This window comes from Heterobasidion irregulare (assembly GCF_000320585.1).
Source record: "Heterobasidion irregulare TC 32-1 unplaced genomic scaffold scaffold_01, whole genome shotgun sequence".
Taxonomy (NCBI): domain Eukaryota; kingdom Fungi; phylum Basidiomycota; class Agaricomycetes; order Russulales; family Bondarzewiaceae; genus Heterobasidion; species Heterobasidion irregulare.
In genome coordinates, this window is record NW_009258197.1 from 3,381,059 (window position 1) to 3,398,694 (window position 17,636).

Consider the following 17,636-nt stretch of genomic DNA (forward strand, 5'->3'; position numbering starts at 1 on the left):
GTCGTGGTCCCAGATCACGAAGGAGATCTATCCTTCGGTTCAAGGCTACTCAAAACTCTCAGATGCCACAAAGAAAAATGTGCGATTGGTGCAGCGCACTCAACACCAATGGCAGAATCATCATGACCTAGAGCGAGTCGTATCGACTTCATGTTTGAACTTGGTTCGTGTATCTAAGAACATCAAGGAGGCTCGCCTTCCTGCATGCGCCTCATGCATGGCAATCCTTGAAATTGCTGCCTTTAAGACAGCTTCATCGCTTCCTATTCCCGATGACAGAAACCGTAAATTCACACCGCTTGTACATACAGACTCAGATGCTCGTGCGGTCGAAGTATGGAGCAGAACACATGGTATCCAAGCTCTCATCACGGCCTTCAAAAAGGTGTGATTTGTATATCTTCGTGCTGCTCTTATTCAAAGCTTATCGTTGTTACAGGATCCTTCTAGCCCATGCATCTTGTTTGCGAAGGGTGTGACAGAAGGCACATTTGACAATGAGAGTGTCTTTGTCGATCTCGTGAGCGCCATGGTTCAAAAAAAGGACAGAGAATTGCGAAGCATTGGAATGCAGGGATTCAGATATGCACCCGACGTCGTACAGTTTGCGCACATCATCAATATTCACAGCCCTCGTGCATATCAGGCCATCCGACATTCACTACCACTTCCTGACCCTCGGACTCTCCAGTATGTTGTCTTCTTTGCACATTACTCATAATTCTCATTACTCTATCACTTAGGAGGCATCGAGCCATTGAGGCAAGATTTCCAGTTGGTATCACCGACCGCACACCAAAGCTCATCAAGGATTATCTTGACAAACTCGGATGGAAAGGCCCTGTTGGACTCTCATGCGATGACACCAAACTTCTGCCCGCTCTACGGCCATATCTTGATCATGACGGTAATTACTATGTTGTAGGAGGTGTCGGACCTCCGAGGCTCTTGACCGAACCCAACATCCTCACCAATGCCATACGTCGAGGAGAGATCGAAAAGGCTACGAAGGTCAGTTTTATTGCAGTGGTACGCTAGATCACATTAAAACCAGGGTCTCTGATATACCTAGATTCGAGTGTGGTGTGTACAAGTGCCAATGCCGAACATCCCTGCCATTGTCACTGCTGCCCTTGGTATTACAGACAGCCTTTCAGCCAAGGATTTACTTCCTTACCTCCTTGAAATTGTTGATGGGCTGCTCAAACAAGACATCAAGGTAGTCTCTTATGCTGCCGACGGAACAGGGACCGAGCGCTCGCTTCAACGACTATTCTGTAACACAGCCACAGGCACTCATTCATACATCATACGCCATCCCAATAACACTTCAGGTCGAGATCTAGACCTTCGGATTTCGCGGTTTGGGACTCAACGACGCCCAATAGCAATGGTCCAGGATCCGCCACATCTGCGAAAAACCCTTCGGAACAATACTTACTCGGGTGCGCGGTTGTTGACCCTAGGCAACTTTCCAGTATTATACTGTCACTTCCGAGAGGTAGCGCAAGCAATCGATGGTACGTTGTACAACAGGGATGTCGAGAAGACCGACCGGCAGGATGACAATGCTGCCACACGATTCTTTTCATCGCATACGCTCGAGTGGATGGTCAAAAACCGGCCTGAGTGGGTGGGACCCATCATATATGTATTCGTTTTTGGTGACCTCGTAGATGCCTACGAAAATCGTCACCTCACATTGATCGAGCGCGCGCACATGGTGCTTCGTGCACATTTTTTTATGGAGGCTTGGGAAGATTTCTTGGATTCTGCTGGCTATCAAAAAGGAAAGCATCTCTTGTCCCATGAAGCATGCGATATCATTCGTTTTGCAACGCGCGCTCTGCTCCAGCTCATCATCATCTATCGTGACTATTTTGATGGTACTGTCTACCCTCTCCTCCCTTGGCTTCTCTCCACGGCCACTTGCGAGCACGTCTTTGGGATCTGTCGACAGATAGTCAAGGATTTCACGCTTGAAGAATTTCATTATATGGTACCAAAGCTCAATGTCCGTCTGCGCGAACATTTTTTCTTTTCAGAAAGCTCCGATGGCAAGGCTCGTGCTAACGGATATAATCATACCTATACTGACAGCCGTCAAATCAATCTGGGGGCTCTGGCGACATACCCAACTGACGCAGAAATCCAGCGTGCAGCAAATGCGGCCTTCGAGGAAGCGCACTCTCTCTGGGAGGTTCTCGGAGCCGACAACCTTCGCACCCATCAAGCTCTCGTCCCTCGTCTACCCTCTGTTAGATCATGGTTCAATCCAGATCTTAACTCTCACCACGACGGCCTTGCTACACATCTATTGCACCCAGATTCTGACAGCGATACCGACGATAAAATTGAAGATTCTACAGACAGTGATGATACGTTAGATGGAATATTGGATGCCACCGGAACAGAGTCAGAAATGCACCAACTCCTATCCGCCATGGAGTTCCTAGAAGACGAAGTCACATCGGTCCAAGAAGATCAGCAGGTCAATTCCCTAGCATATGCTGCTACGGCTCTCGCGGTTCAGAACACCATGGATATGTGAGTTACAGGTACTCTCTCCTGATGTGTTCTATTCACGTAGATTCATTTCAAGACAAACTCTTCCAGAAGACCCTCCTCAGATGTATAAGCGGGATGCTGCGGCGCTTGGTGAAGCATTAGCGGAGTGTCTGTCAGCTGTCGACGACCCGAATCAGCACACATCTTCAGCCAAACGTTACACCACTATCGACTTCTCGACGATGGTCAAGCTTCGAGATGCTCACCAGACTATCCAAGCCGACAAGGGCATTCGTTCCCAGGGCAAGGGCAAGACACGGGCACCGGAGGAATCAGAACGGCAAGCACTGCTGCGGCAGTACAACGAAATTCTCAAGATTCGGGAAGATCGGGGCATAGGTACAGGTTTGGAGCGCATGACGAGGTGGCGGCATCCAGCTCCTGGCGGACGACAAGGACACATCAACGGATTACCTGCCCAAGAACCAGCGCCAGGTGCAGCAGCAAATGCCGCCGAGGTCTCTACAAGTAAAGCTAAGAAGGTAAGTGTTGATTCTCCGTCGTATCCGTTGGTTGTGAGGTGTGCTAACTTCTCGCAGATGCAGATGCAAAGGAGGACGATTTGTCGTAAGCATAAACTGCCGTCTTTCGTAGAGAATGCCAATATCACACCGGCACTTCCACTTGTGCAAGCAAGTCATACCTTGGAACAAGGTAATGATGTTGAGCTTAGTGCCGGGGCATCCTTCGGGTTTGTCTTCCACAATCGAGAGATCTGGCTTGCTCAGGGTAGGTCTATTATCTTCTGAACCTCCTTGCAATCTGTTTACTCACGTGTTGGTTAACAGTGCTCTCTATCTACGCAAAATCGACTGGTAAGAACAGTCCCCACAGCTGGGTGACTGATTCCTCGAACATCTCGGCCGTGTCCTATATAGCTGCACAGCTATTCAAGCCTTTTGCGGCACGTCAATTCTCATCAACCATGCGTCACGCTACAGGCCTCAAAGTATCGACTTTCAAGCTCATTAAACCGAGCTCGTTTCTTGCCGCTCTCCTGGCAAATCCCACACCGCTGGGCCAAAATATAGCTATTTCACTACAAGACTACGAGTACTACAAAGCATTGAAGGGAAAGAGGGAGAGCATCGAGAGCACCATCAAAGAGATTGAGGGTCGGTCGCCTAAAGTGGTGGAAGATGCACAAGATACGGACTAGTTCTCTACTATACGCACTTCGTGATAGGTCCGCCGCATTCCTGACATGTATCGTGCTATCACGCGATTTTTTTTTGATTTCTCATGATTTTTTTCCGATTTTTGGAGGTCTGATCATATCTCCGGTAGCGGGAGGGCCTGTACTCAAGGTCTGATTAATTCCCGGTAGTCAAAGAGGGCCGCAGGCCCCGAAAAAAGTCCGGTAGTTTACCCCTTTTCGCCAAACATACCTCTGGCGGGATTGTCGGGGGTCCTGCCAGCCGCCGATGGAGAGGGCTTGGGATTGCTCGAGGAATAAGGTTCAAAATGTTGCTTCATTACGTCATCTATTTGTCATATGTTTTGTCATATGTTTTTTTATGTTTCCTCATAGTAATAGACCCTTGCCCTCGACATGGTGATGGGTAGGAGCCTGTACTCCTAGCGTCTTAAAGTATAAGCAATAGCGAACAAACAAACGTGCAATAGAACCAGCAACGCAGGGATATATCCCCAAGTCGAAAAACGATTCAAGGGAACTCATTATAACTCATTACAACTGGCTGAGTTTCTGCATGCGTTTGGTCCGGTTCGACAACTCGGTATGCAAAATTTGCCGAAGGGCCTGCGCTCGAGCAGATAGGCTCGATTCATCTGCAGTGGCAACCAAAACCTGGTCAATTAAGGTGTACGGTAGCCATGTAGACATCGCAGTTTTTGGTGGGTTGCGAGACAGCATAGTGTCCTCCTGCATGCGAAAGCGAATCAGAGAATGCAGTCAGAGCAAAAATTGAACTTACAGTCCGAATCAGGGATGTCGTGTGATCAAGCACAGACTCAAAGATTCCAAACCGAAAGTATATCCGAATGAGCCAGTCAGGATGAAATTCCTGTTACAAGGATGAGATAATGAGAGGCAAGAACGGGTAAATCTTCACCTCTATGGACTGTACAAGCCACGGTGGCGGAGAGGATCTGTCGAAACTCAGTATCGTCTCAAAGACAACCTTTGAGTAGCTCATGTCTGTCTCAGCGCTATCGTGACACTTTAGACACTGTTTGAGGTATCGCCAGCCGCGGTCAGCAGGCGTGCCGGGCCATGAAGTTACTTTGTCCGTGAGCAGCCAGTCAGACGTGTCCTCCGACCTGTTGGTGAAATATGAGAGGAAACTAGACAAAACAAACGATTTTTTGCATACAGTACTGCATCAGGGCTGTGAGACAGCCGTAGACATTGTCGGGTCAAAAGTGAGAAGGTATCTGTCATGTCTACCTGGAGGATTCGTGCAGTTGCCATGGCCGTATTGAATCGATTGGCTTGTGCCAATCGTAGCACGACCGATGATGGCGACAACAAGACTTCTACAAATAATTGGGCATAAGTAACGGAATCAAGGAGCAGTCGAACAGACTTGCTCACCGCTCGTAGGAAGCAAAGAACCATCTCTCCGGATAAGCTCAAGTCTTGCCGACAACAAAGTATACTCGTACACAATGTCCGAAAGTTCGACAATTTCAGAGTCCCGTTTGCCGTTAGAAAAAGAAGTTTCAGGGATGTGCTTTGTGAGTTTTCTCCGTTTGTGAGCTGGCTGGCTGGTTTCGGAAGATATAGGTAGAACGATCCACGCGTTCTTCTGATCCAGAAGACTTAGCGCGTTCATAGAGACAGCATAGGCCTCCAACTGCTGCTCCACAATTGATATGAACTGCGATAGATCGGTTGTCACGGTTGACAACTTCGTTGCCCGTTGGTACATCACAAGAGCGGCTAAGGAATACTCAGCATTTAAAACAAGAGAGGAGCGAGCGAACATACCTTTCCGGTAGTCGCCGCGTGAAATATACCATGTATATAAGATCCTCGAATAGAAGGGCCTTACTTGGGGATCTGCATTGCGAGCCTTGAACGAGAGAGACTCCTCAACCTCATCCACGATTTTGCCGAAATTGAATGACACAAGCTGTTCGATAGCATGCTCTTCACACATGCGATAGACTAGCTGGCGTATACAATCCCGCTTCCTATGATGATCATCAGTAAGCATGCTCACACCAATGATCAGAAAAAACAAACAATCTGTCGTGTGGAGCGGACATAAGAGCACTGTACGCATCATCATAGTAGCCTAGGTCGATCGAGCCCTTGATCACACAATACCACAACTCCGCCGTCTCCCATTCTGGAGGTGCAACTGACAAAGCCAAGCGGGAAAAGTGAATGTCATGCTTGATCAGAGACTCTGACTTGAAGAGGGCGGAGGCGTGAACATAGAAGCCAAAGTCGGAATCAAATAGCTTAGCTCCCGGTAGAACAGCCTGCAGAGCGCCGGAATCCTCATAGGAGAGTGCGTTATTGGGGCCTGGCAAAAACTGGTGAGAAAAGAATCGATATATATATATATTGAAGCGCCGCACTGACCAAAGCTGCCGGCAATGCTGTCGAATGCAGTTGCAGCATCCTCGTCTCGTCCAACATTCAACCACAACCGTGCCCATACGTACATGACAGCTGGCGTCCTTGGCAACCACTCGAGCATTTCTCGTGCGGCATCGAAGTTGCCCATCAGCCTTAGGTGGTCACACCATATGACGTTCAACATCGACGCATGGGCAGGCGACGTATCTTGAAGCAGGCCCGTCCGATCCAAGAATTCATGTGCAGCACCCGGGAGGGACAGTCCACTGCTACCAAGTCGTGCTAACATGTTGTGCAGGAGCGAATTACTCGCGAAAGTCGTACTACCACGAGAAACCTCGAGGCTATGCAGACGTGAAACGATGTCATCGGGGTTGAATGATCCTCGACTGCCCGCTGTTGAAGGGACTCCGTTTCCAGAGGACTGTTGGCTCGTATAGCGCAACATGGCGACACCACGAAACACGGCGAAAATTTCGGCAAGAAGGCTAGGATCCCATTGTGGTAGTTCTTCAGAGAGGAAGAAGATGAGGATGATCAAGCAAATGCTGAACTCATAGCGAGCATGAATGGTGTAGGTCAAATATGCAGTGGTCAAACCAAGCGCCCATTTGCATGTGGCCCGTGGTAGATTTCTTGTGTCTTCCTCCTCACGTTTGATGATTGTATCGAATCCTCCAACGATATCAAGTACGAGTCGAGTAGCAGCATCAAGATCGTCGATACTCTGTAAGCCGCCCAAAATCCAACTTTCCAACCCTTCGTCGATGTCCTCTATGGAGTGTTGTGCCTTATTGTGAATGACATCTGCGAGAGAAAATGCGATCTCTTCATGCACGAGGCCATGGATGTCACCCTCGAGGATCTGTACAAGACGAGCGCCGAGTTTCGAGCGCAAAGTCCACGCGATTTCAGATAAAGCGTACAGTGGTTCCAGAGGTACTCCAGAGCAGAGTGCGCGATGCAGTTGAAGAGCCAGGTCTTCTTGCGCGAGTATACCCGCTCGCTCACGTTCAATTACCACCACTTCCCCCACATCGGGGTTTCCAACGCCGATTGCGAGCGGCCATCGAGCGCTGCGCTCAATTTCCCGGCACCTGGCTATGAAGCCCTCCCAATCACGTTTTAGGCTGATCCAGTACTGGTCGTACAAAGGCGCGCCCGTGAGAGGATCTTTCGACAAGCTGACGGTGCAGCCTACGACTGCTGTGATATTATCTGCAACAGAGGCATACGATGACGTTAGTTGTGGTGCAGGGGCCCCAGGAAGGGAGAGGCACGCGTCCGTATATTGATCAATCGCCGTCCGAAGGGTGAGTGGGGAGAAGACACCAGGTTGCATAATTGCAGAGAAGAATTTATCGGTCATTGACCCAGGAGAGAGGAGCAATTCGTCTAGATACGTTGGCGTCAATTCAGACTCGGGAGGATAAGCTGCTGTGTGCCAGTTTGGAATATTGTCCGAGATATTGTCATGATCGGACAAGGGCAGGTCGAGACTGTGGACACTAGAACGGGCTTGACAGTCCCACAGCGTATATAAGCGCCCTTCGGCAACGAAGAAATCTTGGAGGTGGCAATGGACACTGTCCTTGGGGCTTTCAATGGTCTCGACTAGCGAGAGTGAATCGTTAGCGGCTGTGAACAGTTGGAAGAAACCTCCAGAGACCGTAGAGGAAGGTGTTGGGATAAAGACGAGTACATATAAACCCTCGGACTGCGCTTTAACAGAAAATGCAGACAAAAGCTTCTGAGGTTCGGGGTCAAGAAAAACAGTAGCTTTCCCTGTCGTTGATGAACCAGGCAAGGGCGCTGTTTCTCTTCCATTGCTAGAAGATGAGGGAAGCGTTCTCGTTGAAACACAGCCGCTCCGGGCGGTCCACAGTCGGAGGGTACGATCCCTAGAGAGCGTCCATATGTGGCCCATGTCAGTCGGTTGGGGGTGGCTGCAGATGGATACAACGTGAGAGCCTTCATCAGAGCCTTGGTGGCCAGGTAGAAATGAGGCGAGGGAAGAGAGGAATGAGGTGTGGTGGAACAGCGATTCTGTCCACTGGTCTTCGAGCAGATGTGTGAGCGGGAAAAAACGATGAACTCCAGCTATCACATGGCTCACCATCAAGCGAATTGTCTCCTATGAAGTCGGTATCGAGTCGTATCAATGAACCATTGTGAAGAGCAATAGCGACGCAATGCGGGCCCTGAACCTGGACGATCCCCGGGGTAGCTTCCTGCATATTTTTGATTTGGTACTCGCGGCACCAATTATTAGACATCTGTTCACTCCATAACTGGGTCCCGCCACGAATGGGCAGCACGAGACGGTAAAGGGAGCCGAACGTAGTGACTGCGAGCAGATGGAGCTCGCGAGATTCAAAGAGAAAGACGGATGGGGATGGGGATACGGGGGAGGGGAAGACGAAGCGAATCGGTGGTACATTCGTAGTAAGCGATACTAGTTCAAGAATGAGGCCGTCGTGGATTAGGCGGACTAGTATGGTTCCAGTCTCGGGTGAGTTGAAGAGAGATGAAGACAAGGCATGCTCTGCAGGATCTGAGTTTTTTCGAGAAGGCGGTAGTGGAGTATTCCGTCTGGATGTGTGAATTGATATGGTCGGGACTTGAGAAGGTGAGTAAAGAGAGGATAGGTGAGTGGAGACGAGGATGTTGCTCGACATGGTCTACTCTCGCAACTGGAGTCTGGAAGCAGCATTGCCGAGCCACGATCTTGTGAACGAGTGCCACGCAAACAAAAGCAAAGATCGCGTCTGTGGCGCAGTTGCATCTCAACCTGGTAATTGGATGGGGAACATCGCTTTCACATATCATTCACCGAGACCTGAGGCCTCAAGTCGCGACATTGAATATCCCTTTGACCACCATCTCCAGGCCCTGAGACCTCTTCACCCGCTAGTGGATATATACCCTTCTCCTCACTTATATCTATCGGTTCAGACACTAAGTTGAAGTCTACTTCACCTTCCAGCTTGTTCTGACATTATCGAATCACATTCACTGGTGACCACGCTATTAATCGTCTTCGAAGTGCAGCGTATCAGTACATGAAACGACGCAGGGGGCAATAGTAGAGGAACTATGTCACAGCCAAGGAATAATCTTGACACTCTGCAGCGTAGAGCAGCTAGCAAGACTGCCTCCGGCCCTGCTTCACAAGCCATGTCGGCGACACCCTCTAGTACAAATAAGGTCGGCATAAACAAGCTCTCAACCTTAGCCCTTCATCTGATGCTCTCACCTAGTCTTCTAAATTTAAGCCTGCTAAGGTTGCATCATCCGCCTCCGGTCCAGGTGTGTAGCGTTGGGTCATACTGTCACCACTAATTTAAAAGCTGTATCCATAGTCCGGAAAGCGCCTCCCACATCGCTTCCGGCGTTCTCCACTCCGGGGTTTGGTCGTGCCAAACCCACCACTCCGGCGCTAGCTCCTCTGCGTACCGCTTCTAGTAACGACTGCATCGAGATATTGTCATCCAACGACTCTCCTCCCATCAGTCCAATGCGTAATCGTTCTGTCAAACGTACTTCTTCGGACGCGAACCTTCCTCCACCCATCTCGCCCAAGCGACAGAGGACTTTTTTTGTAAGTAATAAGGAAAAGGTCCTCGTGAATCAAAAGGGCAAAGGAAAGGAACGCCAGATCACCGCACCTACTACCCCTTCGAGTACACTCGTATCGCAGACCTCTGCTTGTGGCGCAACTGAGGGCACGATGGCCGCTGTTCGCTGCAATGATCATTCAGACCTCCAGGCGGCAAGTCTCGTCTCTACCCTTCGCACACTCATTGCTGATATAGCATGAATTGCACACATTAGTTGTCTGACGATAGATTGCGTTCTCTTTATAAGTCTAATTATGCGTATGCAGAGAGGTTGCGCAGAGATAAACTGGATTACACTCTGGGGGTCAGTGAAGAACACGACATCGTTATCATCGAGGCAATCCTGTGTGTCGTCTTTCCCTTCAAAAGTCTTTTTCTATGCTTACCCCATTCGAGTCAACTTCTAGAACAGCGGTCGGCAGCCATACAATCTCTTCTCAAGTCCACAAGGGGCGTTACCCCTGCACTTATCAGTATGGCCGTCGACGATGCTTCGTCTGGTTCTTCCGTGCCTATGTATACCGGAGCTTCACACACCGGTGGCATTGTGAGCAGAAGCAAATTTTTTGCGGCAGCCCCCTTGACCGACGAATCGGATATCATCCACCTGGATGATGACAAGGAAGAGGTTCAAATCATCGAGAGCGACGACGAATTATGGGGAAGTTTCCAGCCCGATGAACCTACACTGGTGGAAGATGTCCCTGCGCGAAGTGCTCTTGCTGTTCCTGCTCGTCGATCTACTCCTGCACTGTCTTCTTCCTTTCAATTACCCCCTCCTGAACCGTTCCCATATAAACCCCTAGCTCGATCGCCGCCTGTATTTGCTCCAGCTCCTCTCGATTCCCAATCCCGTTCTGCTGGGATCCACACGACCCTAGGATACGATCCAAAAACTGATCCGCTCTATCCTGAAGTTATGAACGTCCTCAAAACGACTTACGGCCTAACATCTTTTCGGAAGAACCAACTAGAAGCTGTCCTTGCGACGTTAAATGGCAGAGATGTCTTTGTCTTGATGCCCACAGGTGGAGGGAAGAGTTTATGTTATCAATTACCTGCTATTTGTGGGAACGGCAAGACCCAGGGCGTCACCTTCGTGATATCGCCTCTCATTGCGCTCATGCTGGATCAAGTCAAGGAGCTCGAAGAAAAACATGTTGATGTTGTGCTCTTCACAGGTGACATGGCAGCCGATGAAAGGATTCGAGCCACCAATAGGTTGAACGGGCAAGGCGAGAAGCCGCGACTGGTGTACATCACCCCAGAAAAGCTCCAAGCCAGCGACAGTATGATGAAGACTATGGAGAAATTGCACGCTGCAAACGAGTTAGCAAGGTTCGTAATTGACGAGGCACATCTAGTCTCGACCTGGGGACGTGATTTTCGTGGTTCAGTATGCCACTCGCTTCTGTTGTAGTCAGCATCGACTCAAGTTCTCTGCCTTATAGTACATCAATCTGGGGACCCTGAGAAAGTCATTTCCAAACGTACCCATCATAGCATTAACCGCTTCTGCCACCCCCTCAGTTCAAAAAGACGTCGCGGACCAGCTTGGACTTAAAAGCTACGTTCTCTTATCGCAGTCTTTCAATCGGGCCAACCTTCGTTACACTGTGCGTGGCAAGCCTAGCAACACCACGAAAGCGGCAATCCAGTACATTCAGAACGAACATCCGAAGCAATGCGGTGTCATCTACTGCAATGGTAGGGACAAGTGCGAAAAGGTTGCATCTGATCTTCGGGGGCAAGGCATCGAGGCTAAGCATTTTCATGCCAAAATGACGGAAAAAGACAAGAGGCACGTCTTGCAATCATGGAAGAATGGTCGCACAGATGTTATCGTGGGAACAGTACGTTTTGATTTATCCTCTAGACTGTGAATTCACCGGCTAAATCCACAACAGATCGCGTTTGGCATGGGCATCAATCACGCAAATGGTAGACAAAAATTTCAGCGGGTTTCACTGTTCTCTCTTACATTTTTTTTAGTTCGGTTTGTTCTTCACTATGACGTCCCGTCAACTTTGATAGGGTCTGTATTGTTGTTCTAATAAGGTCGGTCTACTGACGTTTTTTACATCAAGGTATTATCAAGAGACCGGGCGTGCCGGTCGAGATGGAAAGCCTGCTGACTGCATCCTCTGTACGAGTATTTATTGCTCGAGTCTTGATACTACTGATCATCAAATTTTAAAAAGACTACTCATGGGGCGATTGCCAATCTCACTTCAACCGTATTCGCGAGAACGAAGACTTGGGGGCAGAGGATAAACGACGTCAAATCAACGAAATGCAAGAGGTCATCCAATTCTGCTTAAATGATGTCGACTGCCGTCGAGTCCTGTTGCTGAAACATTTCGACGAGCAATTCGATCCCCAGCACTGCGGCGGCACCTGCGATAACTGTACATCTACGATACCAGCAACCGCGGAAGATGTGACCGAGACTGCAATTTCGCTCATTCATATGATGGAGGAGGTGCAGAAAAGCAGGATCAACATCACGCGCCCTCAAGCTATTGACGTCTTCAAAGGTTCCGCGAAGAAAGAGTTCCTGGCCAAGAAACTGAACAGATTTGACTCTTATGGTGCTGGCAAGAATCTGCCATTAGCTCGCATTGAACGCATATTCGACCACTTGAGCAGTCTTCAGGTTTTTGCATCTATAACAGAAACGAACAATGGGGGTTATCCTGTAACCTATACAACGGTGTGTCTATTAGCATTCATTACTCTGCTGTATATTAAGCAACATTCCAAGTTGGGACCAACGTACCGCGACTATTTGAGAGTCGGCTCCCGAGTCATTATGAAGTTCCGCACATCGCAGAAGACTGGGCGAAAGCCCGCCTCTAAGAAAGGTCAGGCCCCTCGCGCCAGGAGGAATGGTCCAAATCAGGACCTGGAAGACGATCCCATCGATGAAGTAGAACAGACCAATAATGTGGCCGGCCCAGCGTCGTCTGTTTGGCCCCCGCCTCGATCTGCGGCTACACGGGCTGTCTTGCATACAGACTCTATGGGTCCTGCTATGGGCTGTTACGGAGAGCTCAAGGACCTTCGGTTGCAGGTGGAGTGTTTGATGGCTCAAGAACAACTGATCACGACTTACTGCTGCATACATCTAGATATCGGAAAATGACGGTGTCGATGCGGAAGAGATACTTGGTGATGGGACTCTTCAAGCGTTGAGTTTCATCCTTCCAGAAGGTAGGTCGCGAATGCGCGATGTGCCTTCATGGCTCTGATCCATTACCTTAGACCTCGCCGGTTTCAAAGATGCCTTGGATGGCGACGATGCTGATGAACCTGATAAGAAATGGGAACAATATGGTCACCGCTTCCTCGGGATTTGTATTAAATACCGCATGCGCCGTGATCCCACGGCCAGGTAAGCATACAATCATCATGGTGATTAAGCTGTATATGTTGGCACCGACACTTGAGTCGTTGAGAGCTTTCACCCTCTCCAACCCTATCATATATATCGTGTCTTCCTCATGCTTCCAATTTCTGACTTCACCGATAGTTTACGCCCAGGTCCTAGTACAGCAAAACCACCTATCGAGTTTCATCCGGATAACATGCATCAGCGCTTCGATTATCGTTCTGGTACCTCGAAGCCTTCTTCCAACGGAGGTTGACTAGGATTGACCTCTGCCAGAGTTATCATCCGGCATTTCACTATCACTTATGTGTTATTGTATAGTCTGTGTTACGAAACGCCTTGCTTATGTTTACCTACTTTTCTCACCTTCTTGATAAGGACTCGTAGGACCTTTCTCCCGACCATACCTCGCATTCCTGCTCCATTGATACTTGGTCCGTGCTCCTGTTTGTACATATTTATAGATACTGTGGCACAGGGTGGAAGCCTTAGGCTATCCACTTCTGTCCAATCTAAGGACTGCTGTTCACACAGTCTCCTCTGATTCTAAGACATTAGTCTGATCAGTCCCTCGACTCCTTCTAAAACTCTTCAGTATTGTTTGTGGCCTAGGATCTCCTTGTCTCGAACAGCCGTTTGTGACATCTGGATAGCCTCTCTCCACACAAATCCTACTCCACCCTTTCCTTGCAGCAGAACACTGGCTAGTTACATACGGCGTTAGGCAGTCCCAAAAGACAAACATCCATTGACCATAATAGTTACTATACACTTCGAGTGAACAATTGGACGATTCCACTTTGGTGTGGGTCGTTTCAGGTTGTAGAATACTTCTATCTGGTAATCAACCCAGTGGAGGTACGACTGAAACAATTGCACTCGACATTACGTACGGTACTATACCAAAAGCAGAAATACTATACCCGACTAGGAAGAGCTGCTGTTGCCTTGACCCTCGAACCTTGATCAGGTCGAGACTAGCACAGGCTCTTTGATCTAACAAGACAACTTCCCAAGGTTTAGGAAGACACGTAGGGCGAGTTCCACACGGAACCGACTACCTGAAACACGCAGATACATTTGTCCACTTTGGACAACCCATCAGAAGAACTTCCAAGGGAAATTGGGTCTACGTAGGAGGACAGAATAGCGGAAAAACAGTTGACGCCCCGCTAGTACCCTGGGAAGATAGGAAAGCACCCCTCAGAACCATTGACTCCCCCACCCAAACGAGACCCGTCTTATCACTAGTCGATATCCCTAAAGAAGATATCAAAGACACCCCAATTCCCGCAGGAGTATTAACCCCAATCGACGAAGAAGACCCAGAGCTTGTAGCAGGACCGAGTTAACCGAATCCAGACCCAAATCCAAATCCACAACCAAACCCCTTACTGATCACAAGAACCACAGACAACGAAGACAAAATATCAGATAAAGGAAATAAGCTGAAAGACTTCGATGGAACAAGGTCAAAGTACAAAGAATGGATCTATGAATGTCATATGTACATTCTAGCCAATCCGACCAAGTACGACTCGGACATGAACAAGACACTCATGGTCCTGTCATATATGAGGGAAGGAACAGCTTCACTGTTTGCACAAAAATACTACTTTGACAGAGAGCTCCGGGAATACAAAGCAACGGAAACCAAAAAAACATGGGGAACGTTCAAAGACTTCTTGAAAGAATTAGCCACCGCATTCAAAGATGAAAGTCTCAAACAGAAGGCGAGACAGAAATTATTCACAATGAGAATGGGAAAGCAATCAGCGGACGAGTTCGTCATGGACTACCTCATGACAGCAGGAGAAAGTGGATTTGATCTCGAATCTACCGTTGATTATTTCCGCTGAGCCATACACCCGGAAATTCTCAAACAAATCTACAGACTCCCTGATATGCCAACAACCATGGATGATTGGGTAAAATACACCCGAAGATTTGATAACCAATGAAGGGAGCTACAGAGCATAAAAAGCTCCGTACCCTCTGCTGCTGTTCGACCAAACAACCCCTTCCATTACAACTCCTCTAATGCTCCGTCATCTATGAACAACTCTGTCATCCCCATGGCCGTAGATACAGTCTGAACAACCCTTACAGATGAAGAGCGCAACCGCCTCAGGATGGAGGGTGGGTGCTTTTACTGTCGCCAGAAAGGACACATGGCAAATCAATGCCCTGTCAGGGGTTCGTCTAGGGTATATGAAGGGTCAACTGGACATGTTCAACAGGGTAGTAGAACGATGGGGAACCACTCGGCTCAGGCCGGCAGCAGGATGGGAGGCGGAGGAAGCGGCTATGGCCAAGCATTCTTGGCAGGAACTCCAGGCAGTACTCAGGGAGGCACTACGGCGCAAGGTAGAAGCATGGCGACGACTAACCCATTCCGGGCCAGACTCGCAGCTTGCCAAGCCCACGCACCCGGACCGGATGCGCCTGTACATGAGGAGGAGCCTGAGATTAGCCGAGAAGAGATCCAAAGGGTTATAGGAAAGATGAGATGGGACGAGCAGGAAGCACTCCTTCAGGAGTTAAGCGAGATAAGCAAGCGGAAAGAATCGGATTTTTAAATAGGCCTACGGCTCCGGTGTACTGTAGACCCACTCCAAATCCTCCTGTAAAAATATTCATACAGCTTACTAAATCCAATCAGAAATCATCTATGAGGATAAACGTGCACTTGAAACACAAAGAAGGAACCACCGAAGCCCGAGTATTAATCAATTCAGGAGCAGAAGGGCTTCTCATTGACAAACAATTTTGTTTGGACAATAACATACTGATGCAGAAAATCAACAAACCTATCCCTGTGTTTAATGTGGACGGAACAGCCAATGATGGAGGAAAAATCACCGACAAAGCCTGCCTGCTTATGAGAATGACAAACAAAGAAGGCGATTATCACGACGAACAATGCAAACTACTGGCCGCTAACCTAGGAGGAGAAAATATAATCCTAGGAACGGATTGGCTACATGAACATAACCCACAAATCAACTGGGTAAAGAATAGTCTCACGTTTTTAACTTGCGCTACCACGTGCCTAGTCAGCCAACCTAAGTTCACCATACAAGCATTAGCGCCTACCCAGCAAAGAAAAAACAGAACAGTTGGGTACTCCAGAATAGAAGATGATTTGGAAGAAGATGAAACTGAAGATACCTTCTTTTCCGAATTCTACGAAGAATGGTATTACCAAGATCCACTAGAAGTGCATCCCCTCGAAGCAATTCACATTGGTTCCATTGGAAACAAGTCACAACAACTGGCAGAAAAAGCAAACAAAACAAAAATGGAATGACCTATTGAGGAAATAGTCCCGGCATACATTCTTAAACGATTCGCCAAAATCTTCAGCCAGGAAGCTTTGCAATGACTTCCAGAACATTCACGATGGGACCATAAAATCGATATGAAACCAGGATGGGAACCGACGGGATGTAAGCTATACCCCTTGACAGAAGAAGAAGAGGACCAGCTACACGAGATGCTTCAAGAACACTTGAAGCGGGGAACCATTAGAATATCCAAATCCCCACAAGCATCACCCTTCTTCTTCATAAAAAAGAAGGAAGGAAGCCTATGACCGGTTCAAGATTATCGGAGACTGAATGAGTGGACAATAAAAAACAAATACCCACTGCCCCTGATTGATGACGTAATAAGAACCATTGCCAAATCAAAAGCAAGGATCTTCTCCAAGTTTGATGTCAAATGAGGGTATAACAATGTTAAAATAGCAGAAGGTGACGAATGGAAGACAGCCTTCATGACTAAATTCGGCCTGTTTGAATGCCTTGTAATGTTCTTTGGTCTTTGCAACTTGCCCGCCACCTTTCAAACTATGATGAACATCATCTTCCATGACCTCATTGTTGCGCAAGTCCTTGCAGTCTACATGGATGACATCCTGGTGTTCACAAAGACCATTGAAGAACATAGGCGCGTGACAACCCAGGTCATGCAAATACTTTTGGACAACGACTTGTTCCTGAAGCCTTCTAAATGTACCTTTGAAACAGACACAGTCGAATACCTTGGATTTATCATTTCCACGGACAATATATCCATGGACCTGGTCAAGGTTGATGGAATCGCCGCCTGGCCAACCCCGAAGAACCTGAGAGACGTACAGTCTTTCCTCGGCTTTGGAAACTTCTATCGCAGATTCATCGAAGACTTTGCTACCACGGCCCGACCTCTCAACGACCTCACAAAGAAGGATGTACCATTTGAGTGGACTCATGAATAGAACGAAGCCTTTGAACAGTTGAAGCATTGCTTCACATCTACTCCCGTCCTTATCTACCCAGACGGTAATCACCCATTCCGCCTTGAGACTGATGCATCGGACTTTGCCTCTGGCGCCATTCTATCGCAAGAAACACCTAACGATGGATGGCACCCTGTCGCTTACCTGTCCAAATCTTTCAATGCGGCCAAGCGGAATTACGATATCTTTGATAAGGAGCTACTTGCTGTTATACATGCCCTC

At 48.4% G+C, this 17,636-nt stretch overlaps 7 protein-coding genes across 7 annotated transcripts; 5 read left to right on the forward strand and 2 right to left on the reverse strand.

Annotated features, from left to right (window-relative positions):
- Positions 1-517: 517 nt before the first annotated feature.
- HETIRDRAFT_306089 (uncharacterized protein) lies at positions 518-3,317 on the forward strand (the record flags this gene model as incomplete). The annotated part of the gene is made up of 4 exons (XM_009543332.1): positions 518-694; positions 802-1,011; positions 1,073-2,491; positions 2,760-3,317. Coding segments are annotated over 4 exons (2,364 nt in total), but the record flags the coding sequence as incomplete, so codon positions are not given.
- An 808-nt stretch (positions 3,318-4,125) lies between these two features.
- On the reverse strand, positions 4,126-8,799 carry HETIRDRAFT_378948 (uncharacterized protein; the record flags this gene model as incomplete). Its single annotated transcript, XM_009543333.1, has 9 exons — positions 4,126-4,453; positions 4,506-4,595; positions 4,644-4,851; positions 4,905-5,067; positions 5,126-5,473; positions 5,522-5,727; positions 5,780-6,065; positions 6,125-8,179; positions 8,238-8,799. 9 exons carry the CDS (start codon positions 8,797-8,799, stop codon positions 4,259-4,261), a joined length of 4,113 nt encoding a protein of 1,370 aa, XP_009541628.1. The 3' UTR covers positions 4,126-4,258.
- A 418-nt stretch (positions 8,800-9,217) lies between these two features.
- HETIRDRAFT_100073 (uncharacterized protein) lies at positions 9,218-9,941 on the forward strand (the record flags this gene model as incomplete). The annotated part of the gene is made up of 3 exons (XM_009543334.1): positions 9,218-9,328; positions 9,382-9,430; positions 9,484-9,941. 3 exons carry the CDS (start codon positions 9,218-9,220, stop codon positions 9,939-9,941), a joined length of 618 nt encoding a protein of 205 aa, XP_009541629.1.
- Positions 9,942-10,216: 275 nt separating this feature from the next.
- HETIRDRAFT_100074 (uncharacterized protein) lies at positions 10,217-13,388 on the forward strand (the record flags this gene model as incomplete). Its single annotated transcript, XM_009543335.1, has 10 exons — positions 10,217-11,137; positions 11,193-11,594; positions 11,649-11,682; positions 11,734-11,776; positions 11,829-11,887; positions 11,943-12,454; positions 12,506-12,814; positions 12,873-12,954; positions 13,006-13,135; positions 13,274-13,388. The coding sequence occupies 10 exons, from the start codon at positions 10,217-10,219 to the stop codon at positions 13,386-13,388; spliced, it is 2,607 nt and encodes an 868-aa protein (XP_009541630.1).
- Positions 13,389-15,241: 1,853 nt separating this feature from the next.
- HETIRDRAFT_424449 (uncharacterized protein) lies at positions 15,242-15,631 on the forward strand (the record flags this gene model as incomplete). The annotated part of the gene is made up of 1 exon (XM_009543336.1): positions 15,242-15,631. One exon carries the CDS (start codon positions 15,242-15,244, stop codon positions 15,629-15,631), a length of 390 nt encoding a protein of 129 aa, XP_009541631.1.
- A 208-nt stretch (positions 15,632-15,839) lies between these two features.
- HETIRDRAFT_244219 (uncharacterized protein) lies at positions 15,840-16,142 on the forward strand (the record flags this gene model as incomplete). Its single annotated transcript, XM_009543337.1, has 1 exon — positions 15,840-16,142. A coding segment is annotated over one exon (303 nt), but the record flags the coding sequence as incomplete, so codon positions are not given.
- Positions 16,143-16,820: 678 nt separating this feature from the next.
- Positions 16,821-17,501, reverse strand: HETIRDRAFT_308492 (uncharacterized protein; the record flags this gene model as incomplete). Its single annotated transcript, XM_009543338.1, has 1 exon — positions 16,821-17,501. A coding segment is annotated over one exon (681 nt), but the record flags the coding sequence as incomplete, so codon positions are not given.
- Positions 17,502-17,636: the final 135 nt, after the last annotated feature.